This window comes from Lipotes vexillifer, unplaced genomic scaffold, assembly GCF_000442215.2.
Source record: "Lipotes vexillifer unplaced genomic scaffold, Lipotes_vexillifer_v1.1 scaffold390, whole genome shotgun sequence".
Lineage (NCBI taxonomy): Eukaryota > Metazoa > Chordata > Mammalia > Artiodactyla > Lipotidae > Lipotes > Lipotes vexillifer.
In genome coordinates this window covers 2,152,659-2,178,776 of record NW_006784503.1, presented here as the reverse complement: position 1 = coordinate 2,178,776, position 26,118 = coordinate 2,152,659, and the positions used below count along the sequence as shown (strand labels likewise).

The 26,118-nt window shown below is 48.9% G+C and overlaps 1 protein-coding gene across 1 annotated transcript in view; it reads left to right on the top strand.

Moving 5' to 3' along the window:
- Positions 1-16,943, top strand: part of GREB1 (growth regulating estrogen receptor binding 1) — a 70,002-nt gene extending 53,059 nt beyond the window's left edge. The window contains exons 22-32 of the mRNA XM_007456907.1: positions 220-322; positions 2,585-2,743; positions 4,085-4,227; positions 6,433-6,594; positions 9,183-9,387; positions 10,257-10,431; positions 12,034-12,252; positions 13,213-13,348; positions 14,872-15,072; positions 15,504-15,642; positions 16,780-16,943. Of these exons, the coding sequence (XP_007456969.1) occupies positions 220-322; positions 2,585-2,743; positions 4,085-4,227; positions 6,433-6,594; positions 9,183-9,387; positions 10,257-10,431; positions 12,034-12,252; positions 13,213-13,348; positions 14,872-15,072; positions 15,504-15,642; positions 16,780-16,943 (1,806 nt within the window). The remainder of the gene's footprint in view (positions 1-219; positions 323-2,584; positions 2,744-4,084; positions 4,228-6,432; positions 6,595-9,182; positions 9,388-10,256; positions 10,432-12,033; positions 12,253-13,212; positions 13,349-14,871; positions 15,073-15,503; positions 15,643-16,779) is intronic.
- The last annotated feature ends 9,175 nt before the right edge of the window (positions 16,944-26,118 follow it).

Genomic DNA, 26,118 nt, shown 5'->3' with positions numbered 1-26,118 from the left:
ATAAGCGGGTGGGTCTCCCGCCCACCGGAGTTCATCTGTCTGCCTGCCATACTTCAGGCCACATTTTCCCTCAAGTGTCTTTGCATCCCCCCAGCCCTCCTTTTAATTAGGTGAGATGGTTGAAAGAGGTGGCGGCGTGGAGGCATGTCGGGTGCTCAGTCAGCGCCCACACGTAGGCAGGGCGTACTGAGGCTGGCTCCTGCTTTGCTGTCTCTACAGATCGGGAAGACAGGCGCCTACCTGCAGTTCCTCAGCATTTTGTCGAGAATGCTCATTCGGCTGACGGAAGTGGATGTTTACGATGAAGAAGAGATCAATATCAGTGAGTTATCTGCTGATGACGCTTGGGCTTGGAATCATCCTTAGTCGGTTTCTCAAGTGACTTCCGCTGTATCTTTTACTTTGAAGATGGAATTCTCAGATTAATGATCTGGCTCCTCCCAAGGGCCTTGTAGGGCTGCTTTTATCTTGCCCTTGTAGCCATTTTGCTCAGTCCTAGAATAGTGCCTGGGAGGCCTTGGTGGGAGATAAAATTACGATACTAAAAATACCCGCTGTTTACTGCTCACCTTCCAAACGTCAACCACTGTGCTAGACGGTTTACGTAAATCACCACATTTTCGTTTTCTGTGCCACATCAAGAGATGGATACTGTTATTCGTTTCCGGAATAACATGTTCAGGAGTCCAGCTGGGAGGTGGCAGAGCTGGAACCAAACTAGATTTCGTTGCTGCCTCTAGAAAGCGGGGTTGTCCATCAGTGGAGGGTTTCCCTCTCAGGCTGCTGAGCACAGAGGTCAACATCTTGGGGCAAAATGGAAACATATGCTATGCAGGGAATAGCCTTTTCTTCTCATTCACAGAACAGAATTTACCCTGATTAAGGTAAGACTTTGAACAGCTGTCTCATGCTTATTGTAGAACGCCTCCTCCATTTCCTCTTCCAGCACCCCTCCAGTGGCTCAGAAACTTGGTCTGGTAAAGGAATCCATTGCTTTGGGAATGAAGATTTGTGTAAGGAGTGGTGTGTTGTAGAGAAGGGGCCCCAGTAAGCTTGTAACAGCCCTTGTATTATGTACGTTTAAGCTGTACAGCTGGATGATTTGATACACGTATACACTGTGAAGTCATCACCGCAATCACACTAATGAACATATTCGTCACCTCACATAGTTACCGTGTTCAGCAGCATTATTCACAATAGCCAAGACATCGAAACAACCATATGTTGTCCATTAATGGACAGACGTCCACCAGCAGTTGCGTGGATAACGATGGGGTATATACTGGCGATGTCTTCAGCCTTGACAAGGAAGGAAATCCTGTCATTTGGATACACAGAAGTGCTTTAGATGCTCTTGCTGTGTTTGAGTTTTGACTTGGAGAAAATTTAGGACCAAGGAAGCCCATCCAGTCCTTGGTCTTTCCTTTGAAGGAGAAGGGAAAGAGGCTTTTCATCGAAACTCTGAGCTTTCCACCGTTTCCCCACAGTTGGAAACCATTTTTCAAATGAAAGTCAACAGGTCTGCTAAATTTCTGTCTCCTCACTTTGTTGGATATACCAATGATAAAGATAGGGTTTGAATCCAGTTTGTTGAACTTCAAAGCCTTACTTTCTTAAATACTCTCTTATTGCCTTGGGTTTCTCTTTGGCAAAATGTGTGTAATTCCTGTTTTACAGGATGTTGTGAAGATTAACGGATGTTACGCATATGAAGCACTGAGCACCTATTAAATACAGAACAAATGTTCCTGTCCCTCTTCTTTCCTTATTTTTTCTGTTTCTTATGGACATGTACTCTGCCCACATATATATAGTAGGATACACTGATATAGATATATAGATATATATCAGTATCGTCTATACTATATATATGTCATATCAAATATGTAAAATCAATGTGATGTAAAATGATATTGATCAGTTGATGTAAAATCAATATGTTACATAAGTTTGAGTTGGACCAACTAGATTTTTTTACCTTTTAGCCAACAAGCATTTAGTGAGCACTGTAGACTACACCAATTATAATGTAGGGTGATACACTGCAAATGTGCACATGTGGATCGGGCCGTGAGTACTGGTGGCATTCAGAAGGGAGAAACCAGTGTACTGAGCATTCAGAAGAGGTTTTCTAGAAGTGAAGTGATAGGAGTTGGGCCTTCCTGGCTGGGTAGCATTTAGATATAAGAGCAAGAGAGAGAACTACATTAAGTTCTGCCGGTGGTGAGGACCCGTGTGGTATATTTGGGGGACGCTGCTCGGGAGAAGCCCAGAGCCCAGGGGTAGGTATACTGCCAGGAGTGGAAGTTAGTGTAAGTTAGAAGAGCAGCCCCATCCCGTAGGAAACACAGCATAAGGCTGTTTGTCTGGATAGAGATAGATCTGAATGCACCTTCTTGCTGAATTAGAACAATCCTGAAAATGGGACGGGTGCCAGAGTATTTGAGATCCAGTGGAGTTCCCCAGGTAACCTGTAGACTCCATATCAATTCCACTCCTACCATCATCCTTGTGCACATTTGACATAAATCCTTCTCACTTCCTGTTTTGTCATATATCTGTGTTCCTACTGCTCCTGTAGACCTCAGAGAAGAATCAGATTGGCATTACCTCCAGCTCAGTGACCCCTGGCCGGACCTGGAGCTGTTCAAGACGTTGCCTTTTGACTACATTATTCACGACCCGAAGTATGAGGATGCCAGTCTGATCTGTTCACACCATCAGAGCGTAAAGAGCGAAGGTCAGATTTTTAAATCTCTTGCTGCCACCTTCTTCCAGGGTACATGGGCATATAGCCTCTTAAAGGCATGAGCTGAATTTTGTTAGTGATGAACTTATCTGGTGGTCGTGGGTGAACCGACAGTGCCTGGTGGAGAACTGAGGTCGCCACCTCACCTGACAGGAAGGGCTCTTCACAGACCTCACGAGGGAAGACTCACGGCTTGGTTGGTGCTGAATAATGGTGAGGACCCTCTTGGTGGTTTATCATGATCGGAGTATTCTGAAGGTTCTGGTTAACAGAGGAAAAAGACATGTATGTTTCTCTATGAACTTGGATTGTAACAAAATGCTCCCATTTCCCTTTCTGACCTTTGGTCTCTCATTTTCTCGCCACTTCTTCAGGGACTGCTAACTTCCACAGTGTTATGACCCTGCTGGGTTTCAGGGTCACTGGCAGCAAACATGGGACATGAGTGGCCAGTGTGATTACAAGCACTGACTAGGGAAGTTTGGTGAATGCTGCGTGAGAGGAAAATACTCACCGGTCTCCTTGTCAAACCAATTATTTTATCTTCGTTGCTGTCAGAGCAGATCACTTTTTATTTTTTTAAGATTTATTTTATTTACTTATTTATTTTATTGGCTGCGTTGGGTCTTCCGTTGCTGTGCGCGGGCTTTCTCTAGTTGCAGCGAGCGGGGGCTACTCTTCGTTTGGTGTGAGGGCTATTCATTGAGGTGGCTTCTCTTGTTGCAGAGCACAGGCTCTAGGCACGCAGGCTTCAGTAGTTGTGGCACACGGGCTTCAGTAGTTGTGGCTCATGGGCTCAAGAGCACAGGCTCAGTAGCTGTGGCACACGGGCTTAGTTGCTCCACGGCATGTGGGGTCCTCCCGGACCAGGGCTCGAACTCATGTCCCCTGCCTTGGCAGGCGGATTCTTAACCACTGCACCACCAGGGAAGCCCAAGCAGATCACTTTTACTGAAGGTTTCTTCACATAGTAGACCTTCTCGAATGGAGGTTGACTGTTAAAATCTTAATTTTGCTAAGTCATTTGAAGACCTGGAGGTGATTCATGTGCTTTACAGTATTTGCATATTATGTTGGCGATCGATTTACATTGTCATGTAGCGAAACCTTGAATATGTTTATGAACCATGCATGGGTGCATGTGTAAGACGCCATGTGAACGTACCCTTCAGTTTATCCCACTGAGACTCTGTCCTTTCTGACCAGCTGAGTCACCTTGGGGCAGACAGGTGATCGCACAAAGTCCTGTTACCGTGGTTCCCTGTGAGTAGGCAGGGGAGAGAACGTGGGCTGTGCCTCGTGCTGTTCTTTAATGCTGGGGATTTCGTGCAGACAGAGGGACACGCCGGAAGCCAGAGGACCTCTACGTGCGGCGCCAGACGGCGAGGATGAGGCTCTCCAAGTACGCGGCATACAATACGTACCACCACTGCGAGCAGTGCCACCAGTACATGGGCTTCCACCCCCGCTACCAGGTAGGATGGAGCCCCCGCTCCAGTGGTACTTCCCGTTTTACACTTAGTATTTCTTTTCATCTCAGACCCAAACGGGGAAAGAGGAGGAGGGGGCAGCAGGAGCTGATGGGAGCCAGTCAGACACCTGTGCGGCCAACTTTTTTTTTTACATACTTTTCCCCCATAAATGGTTATGTACTTTGTGCATCATATGTATATTCCCGTATACAAGTACATATGCATCATATTGTATACAATACACAATATGTATAATCGTGCATTATGTACCCCATGCTTATAAGCATTTACATTAAATCATTGGTATCACATAGTACATATATTTATTAATTGTACATAGCTCATTAAGTCAAATCAATTCCAGTTGATATGCATATCATAATGATTTATTTACAGTTCAGCCACCGCCATATTATCACTATCACACGCATGAAATAAAATACCCATCATCACAACCCTTATGCTCACTATTATCCTATCAGTAGGAGGCCTTCCACTGCTGTCAGGATTTACACGCAAATGAATAATCATCCAAAAAATAACAAAAAAAATGACAACATTGTTTTACCTACACTGACAGCTGTTACAGCATGAGTTAATTTATACTTCTCTATACGACTTACATACTCATATATACATGAGTGGATGCCCCAGAAAGGCCCGAAGGTGGCAAGAGCGCTGGCTTGCTCTGTCCGTCCCCTTTACAGAGGGAAACAGCAGACAGTAGCTTTAATTTTCCCGAGTCTGCTCGGCCTTGAGCTCAGCTTCCACCGAAGTAGAATCTGTCTTCTTTTAGCACAGAGTGTTTTAAACGATGTGATTTTACTGTAGACGAAATTAGAAAATACATATGAGCGGTTTTTCCAAGGATTAAAATAATCAGAAATCCTATTTGCTGCAGAATAATTCTCCTAACATTTTTTCCCTCGGAGATGAAGCTTTTCTTTCAAGGCAGGGAAACATGTGAGTGAAAACATTGTCTTGATTTGGAAATTTATAGATCTGGAGAGACTCAAAGGGTTCAGTCCCTGGTCACTGCAGGGTCCGCAGTGAAGGAATGAGTGAAACACGCGGGAGAAGGGGAAGGGCGGGTTTGAGCTCTGGCCGGCGGGCCGGGCCTGCGCGCAGGTGCGCGGGTCTGGGGGGCCGCACTGGCAGGGGGCGTGAAAGCAGGCCTGCGAGGAGCACTGAGGGGCACACGCTGACCCCCTGCTGGCATTTCCCTGCCTCTCCTTGTTCTGTTCTTCCTTGAGCAATGAAGCTCAAGGCTCCTGAGAGGAAGTCTTAGGAGACTCCTCAGTTACGACCCTCTGTGTTCCCTCCCCAGGTCAGAATCTGTTTCTCCCTCATCTCTGCTCTCGAAGTAGAGCCACAGTAGGACTTCACAGCCGGTGTGTCCCGGCCCGCATCGGCCCTCCCCTGGCCCCCGTGGTTCCTGGGAGGGCACAGCACAGGCTAGCTGCACGTCTGCAGCAGGGGATGTCAGATGGAGGGTGAGGGTCAGGGAAGACACCTCTGTGGACGCCTGAGCTGAGAACTGGAGGAGGCATGAGCACGGCCTGGGCAAAGCTGGGCTGGGAGGTCGCACCAGAGGGCAGTGCGGGCACGGTGACTGGGTGAGGGGAGGGCTCCTTGGACAAAGTGACTAGAGGTGAGGCTAGACTGGGGACCGGAGTGAGCCCAAGACCCGTGGGTGTCAGTTTCCACGTCCACCAAGTGGGGGTGAGGACATAGGGTTGTTAATTGCTTCATAGATTGTTAATTTTAATGCCAAGGGGACGGGAGGGGGCCTGGACGTGGTGCGTGAGATAGAAGTGCACAAGTTCGCAGTTATTGTCCTGTTAATATGCTGTTACACATATTACCTGTGGTGGGAAAATAACCTTTGTTACAATTAAAAATGTGATCTGGCACGTGAATGCTTTAGTTGGTAACCCAGCGCACCTCTGGGTCGGGTCCAGCGTCAGGAAGGGCTGGGCAGCTGACGTGGCGTTGCTGGGTGAAGCATGGTCAGCACTGGGACGGGAGCGGCCGCTGGCCCAGTGGGTGTGGCCTCAGGTGTGGGCGTCCACACTGTGTCCTGGCGTCAGCCTGGGGCAGAGGCGGCAGCGACCTCTGTGTAGTCATGGCCACGGCGGGCCTGGGTTCTTCCGGGAAGTCAGGCCGGACTCTGATGACAAGCTCTGTCCTTTCCCCCTCGCACCTCAGCTCTATGAGTCCACCCTGCACGCCTTTGCCTTCTCTTACTCCATGCTAGGAGAGGAGATCCAGCTCCACTTCATCATCCCCAAGTCCAAGGAGCACCACTTTGTCTTCAGCCAACCCGGAGGCCAGCTGGAGAGCATGAGGCTGCCCCTCGTCACAGACAAGGTACTGGCTTCAAGTCCCCGGGGGGCAAATCAAAGTGGCTGCAAGGGCGCTTCCCTGAGCAGCTGCAAGACAAGTAGTTCTCTGCACCTGCCTGCCAGAATCTTAAAAGTTTATAGAGAGGGGCTTCCCTGGTGGCGCAGTGGTTGAGAGTCCGCCTGCCGATGCAGGGGACACGGGTTCATGCCCCGGTCTGGGAAGATCCCACATGCCGCGGTGCAGCTAAGCCCGTGAGCCATGGCCGCTGAGCTTGCGCATCCGGAGCCTGTGCTCCGCAACGGGAGAGGCCACAACAGCGAGAGGCCCGCGTACCGCAAAAAAAAAAAAAAAAGTGGCTGCAAGGGACCACCGAGCTGGAGACCCAGAGACTGTAGTTCTTGATGAGTCGGGCACATGGGGTGGGGTGTGGCGGGGAGAGACGAACGTGGTGGCTCAACTTGGAGGAGACTGGGGAGCACAAGGGCTTTGTGGCCACTCAGAGTCAAATTTGAGTCAAGTTTGGCATCATACTGTCACTTGATGCCTCTGAGCCACAGTTTCCTCATCTGTAAGCTTTGGGCAATAATAACTCTTGCAAAAGCTTGTGGTGAGAATTGTATGGAATAACCAACGTCAGGCACCAGCACGGTACCTGGAAGATAACAAGGGCCAGTAAATGTTCATCCCTTCCACTATCTTTTCTTTCATGCTATCTCTTATGGAACTTTTTTTTTTTTTTTTGCGGTATGCGGGCCTACTCACTGTTGTGGCCTCTCCTGTTGAGGAGCACAGGCTCCGGACGCGCAGGCTCAGCGGCCATGGCTCACGGGCCCAGTCGTTCCACGGCATGTGGGATCCTCCCAGACCGGGGCACGAACCCGTGTCCGCTGCATCGGCAGGCGGACTCTCAACCACTGCGCCACCAGGGAAGCCCTCTTATGGAACATTTGAAACAGGCTAAGATGGCAGAATAGTATAATGATTCCCCCAGGGCTGCTTACCCAACCTCAACAGTTATTCACTCAAGGCCACTCTTGCTTCATCAAGCCATCTCTCTTCATCTGCCTTCCTGTGTTACTTGGAAGTGAATCTCAGACATTGCATCATTTCATTTGTAAATATTTCAACGTATATCCTCTAAATGAGAAATTTTCTCTCTTCCGAGGAGATTGTTCCTAATGATCCATTGTCTCTCTGGCCACCATTCTTATGGGCGCTTGGTTTGACAGTTCCAGCCTGACAACCTCAGGGTCAACCGGCTGCCCCTTCCCCAGCCCCAGCCCCACGGACCTTGTGTACAGCTCTGCTGTTCCTTCTCCAGAGGGCCAGGCATACCCAGAGCTGAACCCAGCCTTGCAGACCCAGCAGGCTATTATCAAGAATGAAAACATTTGTAAAGTGGCAGTGAGGCCTTTATTATAAGGTGCTCGAGACTTTTTCAGTTACTGCACTAGCTTTTCCAGGCGGTTCCCATCAGAACTGGTTATGAGGGACTTCCCTGGTGGCGCAGTGGTTAAGAATCCGCCTGCCAATGCAGGGGACACGGGTTCGAGCCCCGGTCCGGGAAGATCCCACATGCCGCGGAGCAACTAAGCCCGCGCGCCACAACTGCTGAGCCTGCGCTCTAGAGCCCGCGAGCCACAACTACTGAGCCCGCGTGCCACAACTACTGAAGCCCGCACGCCTAGAGCCCATGCTCTGCAACAAGAGAAGCCACCGCAATGAGAAGCCCGCGCACCGCAACGAAGAGCAGCCCCCGCTCGCCGCAACTAGAGAAAGCCTGTGAACAGCAACGAAGACCCAACGCAGCCAAAAAATAAATAAATAAATAAATAACTTTATTTAAAAAAAAAAAACAAAAACTGGTTATGAGCACCAGCTGTATGCACAGCTTTGTAGCAAGTACTTTGAGGAATCGAGAAGGAACAGAAGACTTAGCTTGGCCAGCGGAACCTATTGTTGAGAAAAGAGTGAAAGAAAACACAGTTATTTATGTAAAAGATTCATAGCCTGCGTGTATGAGTAGCTAGGCTGTATGGCTATGATAGAGGGATTTAAGTCATACAGGAATAACGTGTACTCAGAGCACGGTATTAGGTGCTAATAGGAGAGGTTAATGAATTTGGGTAATCGATATGTGCCTGTTAGTTTTGCTCGCCTAACAAACCATTTCCGAACAAGCATGCACTTAGCTTCCGATTCTGTGGGCCAGCAGTTTGGACTCAGTTCTGCTGGGTGGTTATCCTGGGGTGGCTTGCTCTCATCTGTGTCCGAGGTGAGTTACCAGGTTGGCGGCGGGCCGGCTGGGCTAGGGACGCCCATGTCTGTTCCCTGCGGCCTCTCCAGCAGGCTAGCCCGGGCTTCTGCCTGGGAGGGGTCCGAGAGAAGGCAGAATGTGTCAGGCCTCTGGAGGCCAGGCTTGGAACTGGCACGCTGTCATTTTAACTGCGTATTGTCCATAAAAGCAAGTCCCAAGGCTAAGCCAGATGCAGGGAGTGTGGAAATAGATGCCATCTTTTGATGGAAGAGGCTGCAAAGTCCCATTTTAAAGGGAGGGGAATCATTGTGGCCATGCTGACAAACACTTGCTTCTTTATGCCCGTACTCTCCAGAGTCATGAATACATAAAAAGTCCGACGTTCACTCCCACGACTGGCCGTCACGAACACGGGCTCTTTAACCTGTACCACGCGATGGATGGTGCCAGCCATTTGCATGTGCTAGTTGTCAAGGAGTATGAAATGGCGATTTATAAGAAATACTGGCCCAACCACATCATGCTGGTGCTCCCGAGTATCTTCAACAGCGCTGGAGTCGGTAGGCCTTTTTAAACGTGCCCTACTCTGTAAAATTTCTGTGAATGGAGACTTGAGAGAATGTTCCAGATGTCGATGCACAATGTGAGAGTTGTGAGTTAAGTTTTATTTGGGGCAAAATGAGGACTAGAGCTTGGGAGACGGCCTCTCAGCTCTGAGGAACTGCGAGATAAGGGGGGGAGGTCAGTGTATATGGGATTTTGGTGAAGGGAGATGCGTGCAGTCAAGCACACATGCTGGCTGAGGGATGCTACTGGTCACTGGGAGCAGATATCTCTGTTACTGATTTTAGTGCTTTTCTAGATAGGAGACGATGCAAGAGATTGGGCTCATAAAATCGCCTCCTGAAAAATATCTAACTCTCTGAAGTCCTGTTCTGCCAGTTTTTCCCAGAGCACAGACTGCCTCCTTCCTGATCGCCACCCTGAACTCCTTTCAGGGTGCGCTGAAGGTCAGCGACCACCGTGGCTACTGACCACATCCTTGTACAGGCAGATGGCGAGAGACAGTTTATGTCCACGTAGAGAGGAAAGACCTTTCTAATTAAGCTTTTTGGCTTTTAAAGCTATTTTGATTTGACTGTTCTTTTTTCTTTGATGTTTGGTTATTGATTTATTCATGTTCTCGGCTGTTAGAAAAGCAAGGATAAATCGATGTGTGTGCAAATTGCAGAGGAGTGTTTTCTGCCCTAGAATTCTACCAAGTCAACAGCCTATAGTGGGTGGGTGAGGGCTGCAAATCAGGACCCACAGGAGCTGGCGGAGCTGGGGCCTCGATGGGCTTTCATCAAGTTCTCTTCTCACTGGGGCTTTGTCCTGGGTGGTCGTCGGCATAGGACTGGCCTGAGTCGGGGTCGTTTGCCCATTTCAGGCGCCGCCCATTTCCTGATCAAGGAGCTGTCTTACCACAACCTGGAGCTGGAGCGGAACCGGCAGGAGGAACTGGGGATCAAGCCGCAGGACATCTGGCCCTTCATCGTCATTTCTGATGACTCCTGTGTGATGTGGAACGTGCTGGACGTCGACTGTGGTGGGGAGAGAAGCAGGTGAGAACCCACACACTCACCCCACCAGTAAGACAAGTGCACGTGCTCTCTTCTCAGTGGGGGATTCGCGTCTGCCCTTTGAGGACCCCAGAGTGCGCCTCAGGCTAGAAGGTGTGGTGTGCAGTGGACAGAGCCCGGCGTGTGGTGGGCTCACGTTCCAAGCTTTACTTTGAGTTCTTAATTTAAAAAATGTTACTGAGGTGTAATACATACAGAAAATAATGCAGTATATATTCAACATCAAATATATACGAAAAGGAAAGTATAATACATATCCAGGTATTTTCACAAACAGAACACACATGCTTGACAAACTCCCTGATGAAGAAACAGACCATCACTGGCACCCCAGAACCTTCCAGTCCCTCCTCCCTCCCCCAGCCTCCTCCTAACGTGAAGCTGTATTTTTATTTGCTGTGTGACATTAGGGAAATGACTGTTTTTTGGGTTCTAGATTGCTCATCTTTCAAAGGGGCACTTAAACTTGTGCTAGAAGTTTGTTACAAGGATTAATTAAACCATGAATTGTGTGCCCAGTCACGGGCAACGGAGCAGCACAATGTAGGAAAGGCTCAGTAGACACAGCTGCATCTGAGCATCGTGGGTAAAATATTTCTGTGTGCTTTTACCATGAGTGTTTCAACTTAGCCTTTATTTTTGGCTTGATTTTTTTTTTTTTTTTTTGAGAAACAACTTGAATTTTTGGCTTGTTTTTGTGAGAGGCAACTTTTGAGGTCGGTTCACCTCTTCTGTGTTAGTGAGTCCTCATGTAACAATCACCATTAACACCACTGCTCTTCTAGAAAAAACTGTTTTCTGTCTGATAGAGCTGCACGTGCAGGAGGACAGCAGTCACCGTGCTTTCAGTATTCTCACTGTCATGCTTCCGAGGGCAAGAGCTCGGCCAGGGCAGCAATGAGGAAGAGAAACAAGCTTTTCCCTCTGCCTTTCTGAATTTTATTCTGCAGCAGCCGTTCAAGTCCTGGCACGCCAGAGCTGGCTGGGGCCTTAGAGAGTTTAGTTGAAGCCCCCTCAGTTGGGGAAAAGGAAGCTGAGATGCAGAGAAGTTGAGCCGCATCCCTGGGTCTCACAGACAGAGCTCTCGTCACCCCAGCTCCCCGCCCTGGGGTTACTCTCTTCAGCAGCCCTTCCTGGTTGTCGGGTGGCCCCCACTGTCTTCACGGACTTCAGTCACCGGCAGGGTGGGGTGGGAGGTGTTTACACGCTGCCTCCTTCCCTCCCCCCACCTCGCTTGGAATTGACAGTGGAAACGCAAGGTGGTTTGGCAGATGCAGAGACTGTGGGCTCCGGAGCAGACAACACCGTTCAAGCCAAGCTCTTGTCACGTGACACTGGGCAAGTTATCCAGAGCCTCTTTTTCCTCATCTGTAAAATGGGGATGCTATGCCCATGTCATAGGATTGCTGCGAGGATCAATGACAGTGAATTTGAGCACGGTGCCTGGCGGTTGTGAAGGGTTCCTTCTGCACCACCCCGCCCTGCACGTTCAGGGGAAAGCAGCATCCTGGCCAGCCTGGTCCAGAGGGCCTTGCTATTGTGTGCATGCCAACCGAGGGATGTCCATCTCCTTCCTTCGAACAGGGAATTTTCCTGGTCGGAAAAAAATGTTTCCTTGAAGCACATCATGCAGCACATTGAGGCTTCCCCCAACATCACTCACTACGCCCTGATCGGCATGCGCAAGTGGTCCAGCAAGACTGGGAGCCGCGAGGTGCGCGAGCCCTTCTCCCGCTGCCACGTGCACGACTTCATCATCCTGAACGTGGACTTGACCCAGAATGTGCAGTACAACCAGAATCGGTGAGCTCCCGCGCCGCCTTGGCTGTCAGCTCTGCCCATGGTCCCAGGGCCCTCGGTGAGGGGCAGCCTTACTCCTGGCAGGTGGCTGCTCCGTCCTTGCCCTTCAGGGCCAACGAAACCAGAGCCTTTTCACCCATAGCGTTGGCCTGGTCCCTTGCTTTCGGCCCTCATGGTTTTTTCTGGTATTTTTGTTGTATAATTTTGGGGCAGATTTGCCTAAGACCATTCAGCTTCCTTCCTCATTTCACGTGGTACCTTATTTAATGACTTAAATGCTACTGGGTGTTGTTTCTCTTGCTTTTTTGCTCCTTCTCTGAACACATCACTTTTTAGGAGCGTTAGCACTGAAGGAAACTGTAATTTCCCTGTGTCACTCTCTACAGATCTATGCAGAAATGCTCATGTCACGAGAAGAATCTAATCACTAATGTTTATTGAGCCCTCTACGTGCCAGGCAGTGGGCACACCCCCGAGAGGGCCCAGGCAGGAGTGTCAATTTTGGAGCCAGGCCGACCTGCTAGGAATTTGGGTTCTGCCACTTGTCAGCTTTGCAGTTTAGGTAGATGACTTGCCATCTCTGGGTCTTGTTTTCTCCAGCTGTAAAAAGTGGCTAATATTTTTACTTTGGGAGGTCGGTTGTTTTCTTTTCAGCAAATGGATGAACTGGTGTTTGTCAAGTGCCCCTCACGGTGCCTGGCATGTCGTGCCTGGTCCACAGGTGGCAGTGCTTCTGTAGTGTAAGGCTGGGGTGCACCCGGCTTTCCTGGTGCAGGCGCATCACAGCTTGTCCTGTTTCCCTTCTCGGTTTGCCTTCTATGCCTCCCAGAGGAAGGTCTTTGGGGCAGGAACGAGCCTGCTCTGCCTTCCCAGCCCCCAATACAGGGGTGCACACTCCACGTGACTGGGGGGGGTTGTGAGCTGCCTCCAGTCCGACCCACCCCCTCCTCTGGTTCTGGGCAGGTTCATGTGTGATGACGTGGACTTCAACCTGCGGGTGCACAGCGCCGGCCTCCTGCTCTGCCGGTTCAATCGCTTCAGTGTGATGAAGCAGCAGATTGCGGTGGGCGGGCACAGGTCCTTCCACATCACGTCCAAGGTGGGTGTGGCCGTGTGCCTAGAGGGGGCTGCTGTCCGTGGTGGGAAAGCTGGCAGGGAGGCCACCTGGGCGCCTTCGAGTCAGTGGGGTGGGCTTGACTGCTAGGAAGTATTAGGAAAGGTTTCCGGTTGGGAGCCCTGGGAAGGGAAAGACTCCATCAGGTTTCCCTTCTGATCTCCGACTCTCACTGGTTTCCTGTGTGTCCCCCGCAGCGCACACGCACCACCAGCCCTCCTGTGCGCCCTTGCCTGCCCGCACTCTCTCTCCCCATTGGTTTCCTGAGCTCATCTCTGTCACTGTCTTTGCTGTTCACTTGTCTGGCTTTTCTGCTGGACAGAGCCCCTTGTCGGGGGCAGGTGCGTTGCCGTGCTCTTCTCGGAGCCCCTAGGACAGTGCCTGCCAAACACTGTCTGAATGGCACTGACGGGCTAGCTTGATGGCTGAGCCGGCCTCCAGATGGGCAGAGACGTGATCTGATTGTGTCGGTCCTGGCCGGGCAGACCTGGGCATTTCAGATGCGAAATCACAGCGAGCCTTCGGAGATCTGTGTCTTCCAGGAACCCATACGGAGCTGGCACACCCCTGCCTTGAAGGTCCCTCCGATCCATGGGGCAGAGTGTCAGAGATGAGCTGGAGAAGTAGGCAGGACCTTATCCGCTGTGGGAAGGTTCTAGACTTTTCTGTAGGAGTAACGAGAACCCATTGAAGGGTGTCCAGCAGAGGGTTTGATTAGCATGATTTACATCTACAGTCTCTCTGGCTGTAGCATGGGAAGTCTGTTGGTGACGGGACGAGAGCTGGTGGGCCCAGATGGCCGGGCCGTGGAGAGCAGTGGCCATGTGGCTGGACAGGAGGCAGATAGGGTCTGGGGGTCAAGGGGAGATTGGCCGTTTCCAGAGGTTTGCATCCCTGGATTTGGGGGAACGTTCCCAAGGTCCATGGATTCCCTTATTTTTTTCTAGACCAGGCAGCCAATTTTCGGCGTGGAATGGTCAGTGTCTACAGTTCTTTTTTTTCTTTTTTCTTTTTTTAATTAATTTATTTATTTTTAGCTGCGTTGGGTCTTCGTTTCTGTGCGAGGGCTTTCTCTAGTTGCGGCAGGCGGGGGGCCACTTTTCATCGCGGTGCGCGGGCCTCTCAGTATCGCGGCCTCTCTTGTCGCGGAGCACAGGCTCCAGACGCGCAGGCTCAGTAGCCGTGGCTCACGGGCCCAGTTGCTCTGCGGCATGTGGGATCCTCCCAGACCAGGGCTCAAACCCCTGTCCCCTGCATCGGCAGGCAGATTCTCAACCACTGCGCCACCAGGGAAGCCCCAGTGTCTACAATTCTGATCAATCACGTGGTCAGTTTTCACACGTCCCACTTCGGTTAAACCTAATTTTTCTTAATGGAGAACTTCACAGTGGAAGTTATGTGTTCTCACATCGCTGCTCCACGGCACAGCATTCCATGACGGGGCCACCCACCCTGGGTCCCTGCTCAGGGTGGCTGGGAGTGGCTGACACCCGCCCTTCCCCGCGCAGGTGTCTGACAGCCCCATGGCCATCGTGCCGGCCCAGTACATCTGCGCCCCCGACAGCAAGCACACATTCCTCACGGCCCCTGCACAGCTCCTGCTGGAGAAGTTCCTGCAGCACCACAGCCACCGCTTCTTCCCGCTGTCCCTGAAGAATCACGGCCACCCCGTGCTGTCTGTCGACTGCTACCTTAACCTGGGGTCTCAGGTAACTGTCAGAGGGGGCGCTGTCGAGTCCATAAATCCGGGAAATTCCTAAACACGTGCGCCAGAACCCAGGACTTGGAATGAGAACCAGTCCACTACTTCCACTCCGGTATGACCCCACTTTACAGATGGTAAGATAAAGGCTGAGAGGACTGAAGTGGTTTGGCCCTGATATAAGAAGTTAAGAATCAAACCCACTTCTGATGCTAAACATTTCTGATTCTCAAATGAATTAACGAATAGATAAATCTGGATAAGTCTTGGAGTTGAGTTTTAGGATATAGATTTGGAAATAACATTAAATACTGTCTCTGTTCCTCCAAGTCTGAGCTTGACCTGGCAGTTAGTATTTGCTAGATGCAAAGCGCTAAGACAGTGTCGTGGGGTATTTCATGGAGAATGACGTTTTCTCTTGGATTCCTTTCTTTTCAGATCTCTGTGTGTTATGTGAGCTCCAGGCCCCACTCTTTAAACATCAGCTGCTCCGACCTCCTGTTTAGTGGACTCCTGCTATACCTCTGTGACTCTTTTGTGGGAGCTGCCTTCCTGAAAAAGTTTCATTTTCTGAAAGGTAACTTCCCGTACTCTTACCACGGACCTTGCCTTGAGTGGCTGTCGCCACCTGGCGCCTCTGCGGAGGTGACCTCTGGTCCTAGTCCTTGGCAACGGGTAAACTGAGGCTCAGGGCGCGTGACTTCCCCAACCATCCAGGGAAGCGCAAAGAAGGCTGGGATGGGATCCCAGGGCGGCTCTTTCCCCCTCTACCTGTTTGCATAGAGAAAAGACACAGCCCCTTTCTTTTCGGTGACTAGCACATATTTTCAACTTTTCTGTTGCTTTCCAAGCCAGGCTCTTAGCCTAAGCTCGCAGATCCCCTCAGACGTTTTTCCTTCTTGGTGGATGAGTTCTTCCTTGTCCTGGGGTGCCACGTGCATCTTTACTTCTCTTCTAATCTTTCTCCCTCTGTAGGTGTTTTCGTGCTAGAGTGGCTGAGAGTGAGAGACATTCATTCTGTATGACTTAAACACATTCTTTCCAATCCAGCTGGGATCCCTAATCGAGCTTCACTTTTCCTTGGTTGGCCTTGTCTCTGACCATCCTCTCTATCAGGTGTTTAGTGAGCACCAACATTCCATAAGCTTTGGGGAAGTAGTCAGAGGTTTCCACAACCTTCTCTGCTCTTGGGAAACATTTCGTCTGATAGGAGGATAGGACGTGTAGGTAGGGAGGTAGGTAGCTAGAACGAACACCCGTGACTGCTGATGAACGCTAGGCGTCGAGAGGCGGGAGAATCCTCGTTGCCCAGCAGAGGAAGAGTCAGGAGGTGCGTGGGGCCTGGGCGGGTGGCCGGCTGGGATGGCTGGAGAGGGAGGGTTGGGCTGGAAGGGCCAGGGGAGGGCGCTGCCCAGCAGGGTCTGGAGCCGAGGGTGTTGGTTTGTGGTGCTGCGAGTCTGTCTCCTTCTCCCCCTCTGCTCACTTCCTTGCCAGTGTTTCTTGGTTCCATGTTGTCTCATCTGCCAGACCTGCCAAATCACAGTCTCACTGTCTTGCTAAGATTAAGAAGCATCCCCAAGGAAACGAGAGCTCACGCGGACATCCGGTCCCAGGCAGCAGCGTATTTTATTCTTGCAAATAGCAGCCAGGCAGTACCTTTCCTTTGGAGAAACTCCCCTGTTTTCTTCACATACCTCTGCTGTCGTCCGCACAGGTGCCACCTTGTGTGTGATCTGTCAGGACCGCAACTCACTCCGCCAGACGGTTGTCCGCCTGGAGCTGGAAGATGAGTGGCAGTTTCGGCTGCGAGATGAATTCCAGACCGCCAATGCCAAGGAGGACCGACCCCTCTTCTTTCTGACTGGACGACACATCTGAGGGAGACACACCTGAGGGTGGGGCCTTCAGAACCTCAGGCTGCTGAGGCTAAAGGAAGAATAGGAACCACGGAGTGTCTGGACTGGGGCAGGACCCAGAGGTGTCTGTTGGCCGCCCCCCTCACGGTAGGTGCCAGGGAACCGAGGCCCAGAGGTGGACCGAGACTTACTGAGACCCACGGGGATGTGTGAACGGTGAGCAGGAACTCAAACCAAAGGCCCCTAGATTCCGGGGCAGACCCCATCGCCCTGGCCTGTGTCGAAGTCCATCATATGAAGAACAAAGTTTTGCCTGCTGTCACATCATCCATATGCTTCCATGGACAGACTTGACTTTTCTCTTAGCTCTGAAGGATCCCCCTTGGCTTATCTTGTACAGGCGCCAGCGTTTCAGATGATGGATATGATGTTGGCTATGTAGGTTTCTCTATAACCTACTACAGAGCAGAGCAATATTCCAAAAGAACCTTTTAACTGTAAAGGCTGGAGACAAGAAAATATGAAGTAGGTTCACTTAATAAGAATTATGTAAGTTTACTCTTTTAGAAGCTAGCCCAAAGGCATCAACTTTAATAAAGTAAAACAAATAGTTTCACTTCAGAGCAAATACGATTCTATTAAAATAGTATAGGGTAAATACCCTACCTCTTAGAAAGGGCAAAAGTGAAAAGAAACTTTTTTAAAAACTACAGGGGTTTCAGGAAGGAAGTTAGGGTTACAGAGATTGACCTTGAGAAATAGAATTTGCCTTACAAAGGAAAGAGGACCAAATGGCTTACTTGAAACAAACAATGAGAACAACTAAAGCGATGTGGAAAATAGTTGATAAGAACTAGACTTGGGACTCTAATTTATTGAAGCTCAGTTTTTAGTTCCTTGAATCGCTGTCTTCTCTTACGAATGTTTGGTCCCTGACGGGAGAGGAAGGGGGACAGACAAGGCAGCAGCGATGTTCTGTGTTGCGCCCACACTCTGGCTTGTGCTGGGATGTTTTTTAAACCAGCGTGTTAGAGGGCCCCCTAGAGGCTGGGCCTTGGGCCAGGTGCTTTCACAGTTACGGTCTTGCTTAACCCTTCCAGCAGCCCATGTGCATGGAATTATTCTTCCCATTTCAAAGATGAGACAGTTGAGATGTAGAGAGCGCATCTCACCAAGATCACACAGCGGAGAGAAGCAGAAGCAGACTCTGGGGTCCGTCTCCCCACCATGCTGCTTATGGAGTGGCCCGTAACCAAAGGAAGAGTTTAAAGGTCGTCAGAAATGAATCAGCAGAATGCACTCTCATCCATCCATCTTAGACGTTTAAAGCACTCTAATGGATAGCAATCCGAGAAGAAATTCTTTTCAAAGATGATGCCAAAGAGTTATTGTCAATCTTTTCTTCCCTAAGAAAAAAAGTCCATGAGTATAAAAGATTTAGATCAGTGTTTCTGAGATGATCACTTTGTATATGTCATTATTCCTATCTTGGAATAAAAACTTACCTTCTTTAGTTCTACTTGTCTTTTATAAATGGTGGCTTCTGGCGGCTTCTGGGCTGCTTTCCCCGTTTTATTGGTTAATTTAAACTTGGGGGAAAAACCCAAACGAGTATTCGTATTTGCTCCAGCCTTATAAATAGAGTTGGTGATGCATGTATTGTTTCTTTGCTGGGAACAAGTTGCATTGTTTTGGGAGGAGGTAGTGTGGCCAGTGGTCCTGGGGGGCTGATACCTGCTTAAAATCTCAATGAATGACAGAAGGACAGTTTCGGAAAGGAAAGAACAAATCCATAAAAATAAGGGTAGATTAAGATGTGGAGGAATCCCTGAAAGAGAAGAGACAGGCAGAAATGGAAGAAACAATGGCCCAAAGCGTGCAAAGAAGCCTGCCACACAGGAGGATGGTTTCCTCCTGTGCCCTGAGCTTCCGAGTGACGAAAGAAGCAGGCGGGGGGCCTGGGCGTTTGGCAGGGTCGTTCACAGGGGAAGTCGCTTGGAGCAGCCATGCTCTTTGGTGCCTCGCAGCCCTCCCTGCCGCGCTCTCCACCCCGCAACCAGCCTGGGCTGAGCAGCGGTTTGGATGAGGCTCAGGCCCGGAGTGTGGAGCCCCAAGCAGGGGGCAGGTCCCCAGGGCTTTGTGAAGACAAGCTGTCGGCACCCTGTCGCCACCACAGTGTCCTGTCCCCACAGTCACTTGCGGCAGTAAATAGCAAACAGGAGCTTCCTAGTACGGAAATAAACACACAGCTAAAACTCGTAACAAAAATGCAGGAAATGTTATAGAGGGAGAGGTGATAAGCTCCATGAAGAGTCAATACAGCAGACGGAATCCCATCAACCAAGTGTAATTAAATTCAGGGAAAAAGAATATACTGCATCCAGAACAAAAAAAGATCAGGTACAGATCTTGGAAATTCAAACCTCAGTAGGCGGATGAAATAGACCAGCTCAAGAGTGAAAGAGACATGGGCTTCCCTGGTGGCGCAGTGGTTGAGAGTCCGCCCGCCAATGCGGGGGACACGGGTTCGTGCCCCGGTCCGGGAGGATCTCACATGCCGCGGAGCGGCTGGGCCCGTGAGCCATGGCCGCTGAGCCTGCGCGTCCGGAGCCTGTGCTCCGCAACGGGAGAGGCCACAACAGTGAGAGGCCCGCGTATCGCAAAACAGTGAAAGAGACAGCTGGAAGGTGCAGTTGAGAAAGTCTCTAAGAAGGCAGTACAAAGGGATGTTCCTGATTTCTGCTGACCCTTAACTTCTCCCTTTGCTTCCTGCATGTCAGCTTCCTGGCCCTCCTGGACCACCTTGGCCACGGCCAGGCCAGCACCCACCTCTGCCCAGAGTGCTTCTCCCCTCACATCCACTGGGGTCCCTCCCTTGCTTGCACTGGGTCCTTACTACTCAAAGGCCACCTCCTCAATGAGGTCATCCCTGACTGAGAGTACCTACTAACAGAACACAGTTTGTTTAGCTGTCTTTTGTTTTTTTGGTCTTTCCCCACAAGAGCAGGAATTTTATGAGACAGTTCCACTGCTCTGTTCCCAGAGCCTTGATTATGCCCAGCAAACTGTAGGGACCGTGAGATGCCCATTGAATGAACGAATGAATCTCTTCTATCTTAGCTGATCCCAACATGGGAGCTGGGGGTGGGAGTGGTCGGTGATGGAGGAACTGATAAAATGAGTGAAATTGAGCAAAAATTCTTGGTTTAATGGGGCAGAAGTGATTAACATGTTAATGGAAAAGGAATATTTAAATATATGTGTTAAAAACTTTTAGAGAAGCTGCTAGAAGGAAAAAACAGGGTGTCCAATATCTAAAACATTAAAGGGAAAGGTAGCACTGACAAAATCAGTGTATGAGATAAGAGCAGGCTGGGGAGGGGATAAACAGCAAGAAAACTTGGTAAATAGAATACACATCCAAACCTATCAATAATCAAAATAACTATAAATGAATTAAAGTCACCTAATGACAGATTGAGGTTCTCAGATTGGGTCAAGAAAGCTAATCAGACTAGGACCCCATGTTTAAAAAATTAAATAGGCAACGAGATATTTTAAGTTAAAATTCAGAGTTCTACCCAGAGAGATGAGACTGTCCCGACACGTTGTAGATATGCCAACATTGCTGTATAATATAAAGAATTGTGAGAAATACGAGAAGATGGGTAAATTGTGTAATCATAAATGGGGACTAGTATGTCTCTCGCAGAAGCAGACAAAGAAGACCCACAGAAATGAGAGTTGGTTGACAGTAATATGTTTGGTCTAAAGTAATTAACCTTCAAAGAGGAGAGGGGCTTCCCTGGTGGCGCAGTGCTTGAGAGTCCGCCTGCCGATGCAGGAGACGCGGGTTCGTGCCCCGTTTCGGGAAGATCCCACATGCCGCGGAGCGGCTGGGCCCGTGAGCCATGGCCACTGAGCCTGCGCGTCCGGAGCCTGTGCTCCGCAAATGGGAGAGGCCACAACAGTGAGAGGCCCGCATAACGCAAGAAAAAAAAAAAAAAAAAAAAAAAGAGGAGAGAATTCGTGTGTAATAAAGATTCCAGAAAATGTACTGGAACTAGATAGCAGTGAGGGTTGCATAACATAGTGAATGTGCTAAATGTCACTAATGGCCAATTTTATGTGTATTTTACCGCCATAAAATAAAAACTCTCCCAGAACATTGGGAAATACGGAATCCTGTACTTCTGAAAGGCCAGATATAACAGTCACCCCAAAACCAGATACGAATAATAAGTACACACCAAAAAACTGATTCTTTTTTCCTGAAAACTTTCAGCAATTTACGACTCTTGCAATAAAGGAGGAGAAATCATGCTACAAGAGCAACATTTATATGGATGTCAGAGTTCTTGACGCAGGATGTGGCGGTGCAGAGGGCACAGAATCTGAAATCGGGAGACTTGGGTTCATGCCTTGGCTCCTTTTCCAAGCTCCCTGGAGACTGTGTTAGCTATGAAATCAGCAACAGTGAGTAGCAAACTTTCTTGAGCATCTACTATGGTTAGTCATTTTACTAGATGGCTAATTGTCCATTATTTCATTTAGTCATCACAATCACGCTTGAAGTAGATATCATTGGTATCATTTTCGAGTAAGAATCTAGGGCTCAGAGAGGCTAAGTGACTTGTCTGAGATCACACACCTCTCAAGTGCCAGAACAAATCTAGATTCATGCCTGCAGGTGTAAGGATAGTTTCACTAACATCACAGCTGCGTGCTATCTTGAGTTATTTACTTCCCCCAAATGCTGTATATTAGAAGGCACTATTGGCTCCTAAGACTCTGTGTGCAATAAGAAATACTGATCCAGAATTTTCTCACTGGGTTGCCTGTTGAATGTGGTGCTGGACTCAAGCATGTACCAAATGCGCCACATTATGTGCCATCCAGAGTCTAGGCGATCTCAGCCTTAAGGTTTAGAAACCACTTTCAATAAAGAAGTTTGCATGAAACCTGCCACGTCTGGCTTCAGGTTCTGCAGACAGCTCTTCTTGAAGGGAAAACCATGAACCAAGGGCAAGTCCAGTGTCCACGGCTGCTGTTTCTTTTTCAGTGTACTTGCTTAGGCAGACTTCCTGCTCAGAAGGAATTAGCATTTTAATTAGCAAGACAGTTGGGAAGGCCAGTGCAGAGTTTTCAAGCCCTTCAGGTCTAGAGAAGAAACAGAAATTCTAAGACTGCATTTGTCATTCACTGAATAGACTGTCCCAGTTTCCTTTTGCCTTTCTTCTAAAACTCGGGCGAGCACCAGTTTTTCTCTCTTAGGATCTTTTGCTCTATGAAAGGGTGTTTCCTAGGGGTGGCAATCCGCCCTACCAAGAAGGCCGGGCTTTGGGTGGTGTTGAGTTGAATTGTGTCCGGCAAAAAGATATATTGAAGTGGTAACCCCCAGTCATTCAGAATGTGAGTTTAATTGGAAATAGGATTGTTGTGATGTAATTAGTTGAGATGAGGTCATATTGGAGTAAAGTGGGGCCCTAATCCAGTGTGACTGGTGTCTTTGTAAGAAGACAATAAAGAGAAACAGAGGGAGAATGCCTTGGGGCCGTGGAGACAGAGACTGGAGTGATCAATCTACAGACTAAAGAATTCCAGGGATTGCTGGGAGCCAACAGAAGCTGGGAGACAAGGAAGGATTCTTCACTAGAGCATTAAGAGGGCATAGCCGGCTGACACCTTGATTTTGAGCTTGTAGCTTCCAGAACTGTGAGAGGATAGATTTCTGTTGTTTTAAGCCCACTACCTTGTGGCACTTTGTTACATGCAAGCCCTAGGGAATCAACACAGGTGGGCAATGCATACTGCATCTTTCAAAGTTTGGCAAAGTTTGGCCAAAAGTTTGGCAAAGGCTTCCTAGGATCCTGGTATGAGGTAGTTGTGGCTATAAGACTAAGACTTAGGAAAGGAACACTTTTGGGGTCTCTTGATCTTGGCCAAGCAGGCAAACAAGTAGACCAAACAACCGCACAAATAGATATAGCTTATTTTTTTAAAACACAGAATTGTAGGACTTCCCTGGTTGGGGGCGCAGTGGTTAAGAATCCACCTGTGAAGGCAGGGGACACAGGTTCAATCCCTCGTCCGGGGAGATCCCACATGCCGCGGAGCAACTAAGCCCACGCGCCACAACTACTGAGCCTGCGCTCTAGAGCCCACGAGCCACTACTACTGAGCCTGCGTGCTGCAACTACTGAAGCCCACACGCCTAGAGCCCACGCTCCACAACAAGAGAAGCCCGCGCACCGCAACGAAGAGTAGCCTCCCTCACCGCAACTAGAGAAAGCCCGCGTGCGGCAACGAAGACCCAACGCAGCCAAAAATAAATAAGTAAAATAAATAAATTAAAAAAAATACAGAATTGTAAAGATTGGCTGCATTCAGGAGCCAAGAGCTTCCCTTTATATTAATAACGGCTACTATCCATTGAGCTCTTTAAGTGCTACATACACACTTTTCCAAGCATTTTTTCATATATATGATGTCATTTAATATTTAACATCCAGAGGGTAGTGGTTATCGTATCTGTTTCACAGGTGTGGACAGGAGGCCCCAGCAGGTGAAGGAATTTGCTGATAAGTGGCAGAGGCAGGATCCATCCTCAGGCCTGGCTGAGCCTGGACTGCAGTTGCTTGAGTCAATGCCCAGTGCTTCCACCTGGGGCCCCAGCAAGGGGAATTTGATTTCTATTTGAAATTTGTTATTTAGATATTATACAAACAACATTATGCCAACCAATTAGGGAAAAAAAAAAAAAAAGGTTTCACAGTCCTTCTACCAGACGTTTACTAAACTCAGATCCTGGGATGAAGGAGGCAGAAACCACCCTTATTCTTAGGTCACTCATGCCTCCATAGAAAACTCACCATCTTCTAAGTGCCTCATTCTAGACCTTTTCTCTGAATTGGAATGACTTGTGCATACTATAATTTTGCATTCTGTTTCCCTGTTTAGTTCATAGTAAAACCACAACATGTTTATACTGCTAAGTAAGTCTTATTATTTGTTTATGGTGGCCTAACACATAGGATTTGTCTGAATAAATGATCATGAATCATTCGATTCCTTAAGGCTGAGCCTTTAGTTTCTTATCATCTTTTGTCGTCAGACTCTTGGGAAGCCGTGTGATGCAGCGGGTAGTACTCAGCTCCTGAGTCTGAGTTTCCAAGTAATGGGACAAGACTTGTCTTAACCTCTCTTTGCTTCCATTTCCCCACATGTAAAATGACAAAAGTAATAACAGTGTTTCCAGGCAGGATGTAAGGGGCAGGCATCATGAGTGATTAACCTGCTTGGTCCAGACCCTGCTGGTAAATGCCCCATGAAGAGCCTGGCAACACACCTGTGTGCCCACAGAGAGGCTTTTCTTCCTTGGCAAACTGCCTTAAAGGAAAGTTCCAGCGGGTGAAACATAGGCTCTTAAGTTTTTGAACATTTCTCTAGCTTCCAAAATTTCTTGTCTATTTCCTTTCTAGGAGGGCACTCTGATTTTCCCTCCCTCCCCTGAGCACATCGGTCACACCTGGTTTCTGGTGGCAATATGGGCTCTTGTCATTGACATTTTGAAATTAACGTATTCGCCACAAAATGCTGCATCACTATCGTTTTGATCGTTGTTTCTTTAGGAACTTTTGAGGCTGAACGTATTTCCTCTGGTGTGTTTCTTGGCCTTTGAGGTCTTGGTGTTTTCCTTAATGATTTGCATGAGATCTTTGGATAACATGTAAAGTAACTCCTTACCTATCGTTCATGTTTTCTTAAATTGTCTTCTCAATATGTTTTTCTTTACATTTTGGTCCTGCTGTTCTTTGCTATTCACAGGGCCTCCTGTAAGGGTTTACCCAGTTACCAGGTTTTACCCAGTTTGAGGTCTACAGTGATGACAATGACAATAGTGACAACTAGTATTTATTGGGCATTTACTGTATGCCAGGCACTGTGATAGGAACTTTTCATTCTTTCTCATTTCGTCATTACAAATTGATTATTAGGTACTATATATGCATAATCTCTTATCTGAAACCCTTGGGATCAGATGTATCGATATTTTGCAATTCAGAGTATTTGACTTTTTGAAAAGTAGCATATGGTTCATATACCACTTACCACAGCAACCCTAACAGGGTGTTATGGACTCAGTGTTGGCATCCCTCAAAATTCATATGTTGAAGGCATAACCCCCACTGTGGCTGTATCTGGACATGGGGCCTCTAAGGAAGTAATTCAGGTTAATTACTGATGAAGTAAGTTCATCATAATGAGGTCATGAGGATGGGGCCCTGATCCAGCAGGATTAATGTCCTTGTAAGAAGAGACGCCCGAGGGCGCTCTCTCTCCCCCGACACATGCACAAAGGTCATGTGGACACACAGCGAGATGGCCGCTGCCCACTAGCCAGGAGAGGCCTCAGAATGAAATATAAACTTGTCAGAACCTTGATCTTTGCAGCCTCCAAAGCTGGGAGAAAATAAACGTCTGTACTTTAAGCCCCCCAGTCTGAGTTGTTTGGTGATGGCAGCCCTAGCTGACACGCAGGAACTTGGAGCATCCCGTAATCAAACACATTCACGTTTCTGCGGCAAAATGTACATATACATCTGTGAGGAAGAATAACTAAGGGCTGTACATTTGCTTCAAATCCAAGTCAGCTTTTGGTGATCTACATTATTTTTAAAAACTGGATTTAAGGACTTTTGCTCCATCAGTTTTCTAGATGAAAAAACAGGCTCAAGGAAATTCCTTTGCCCAGGGTGGGCTCATCCAAGTGATGAGGCCAGGCCCCAAACCAGGTCTGCCCCAGGCCGGGGCCCGAGTCCTGGGCCGACTGGACCCCGCTGGTTCAATGGCGTCTGTGCCCCCTAACGGAGCTGCACCGAAGTTTGTATTTTGAGCCGCTGCTCTCTTACTTCACGGTGCTCTGTGAGCTTACGCTAGAATGAAGCGGGGTGCCCTCCCCCGCCTTCACTAAGGAGCTCCAGAGATGGGCGTTTAAGATCAGCCCACAGGGATCCTCAGCCAGTGCGGCGGAGCCCAGGCACACGGGGCAGAGAGGGGGCGCCCACCCTCCACGTGTCGGTCTGGAGTCCGTCCTGTTCCATCCACCGGGCGATCTCATGCCCGACCCTCGGAGCCACCTGACAAGAGGTTCCCAAGACCAGCCCCGTGTGGCTCCTTCTTTCCAGGTGGCCCTT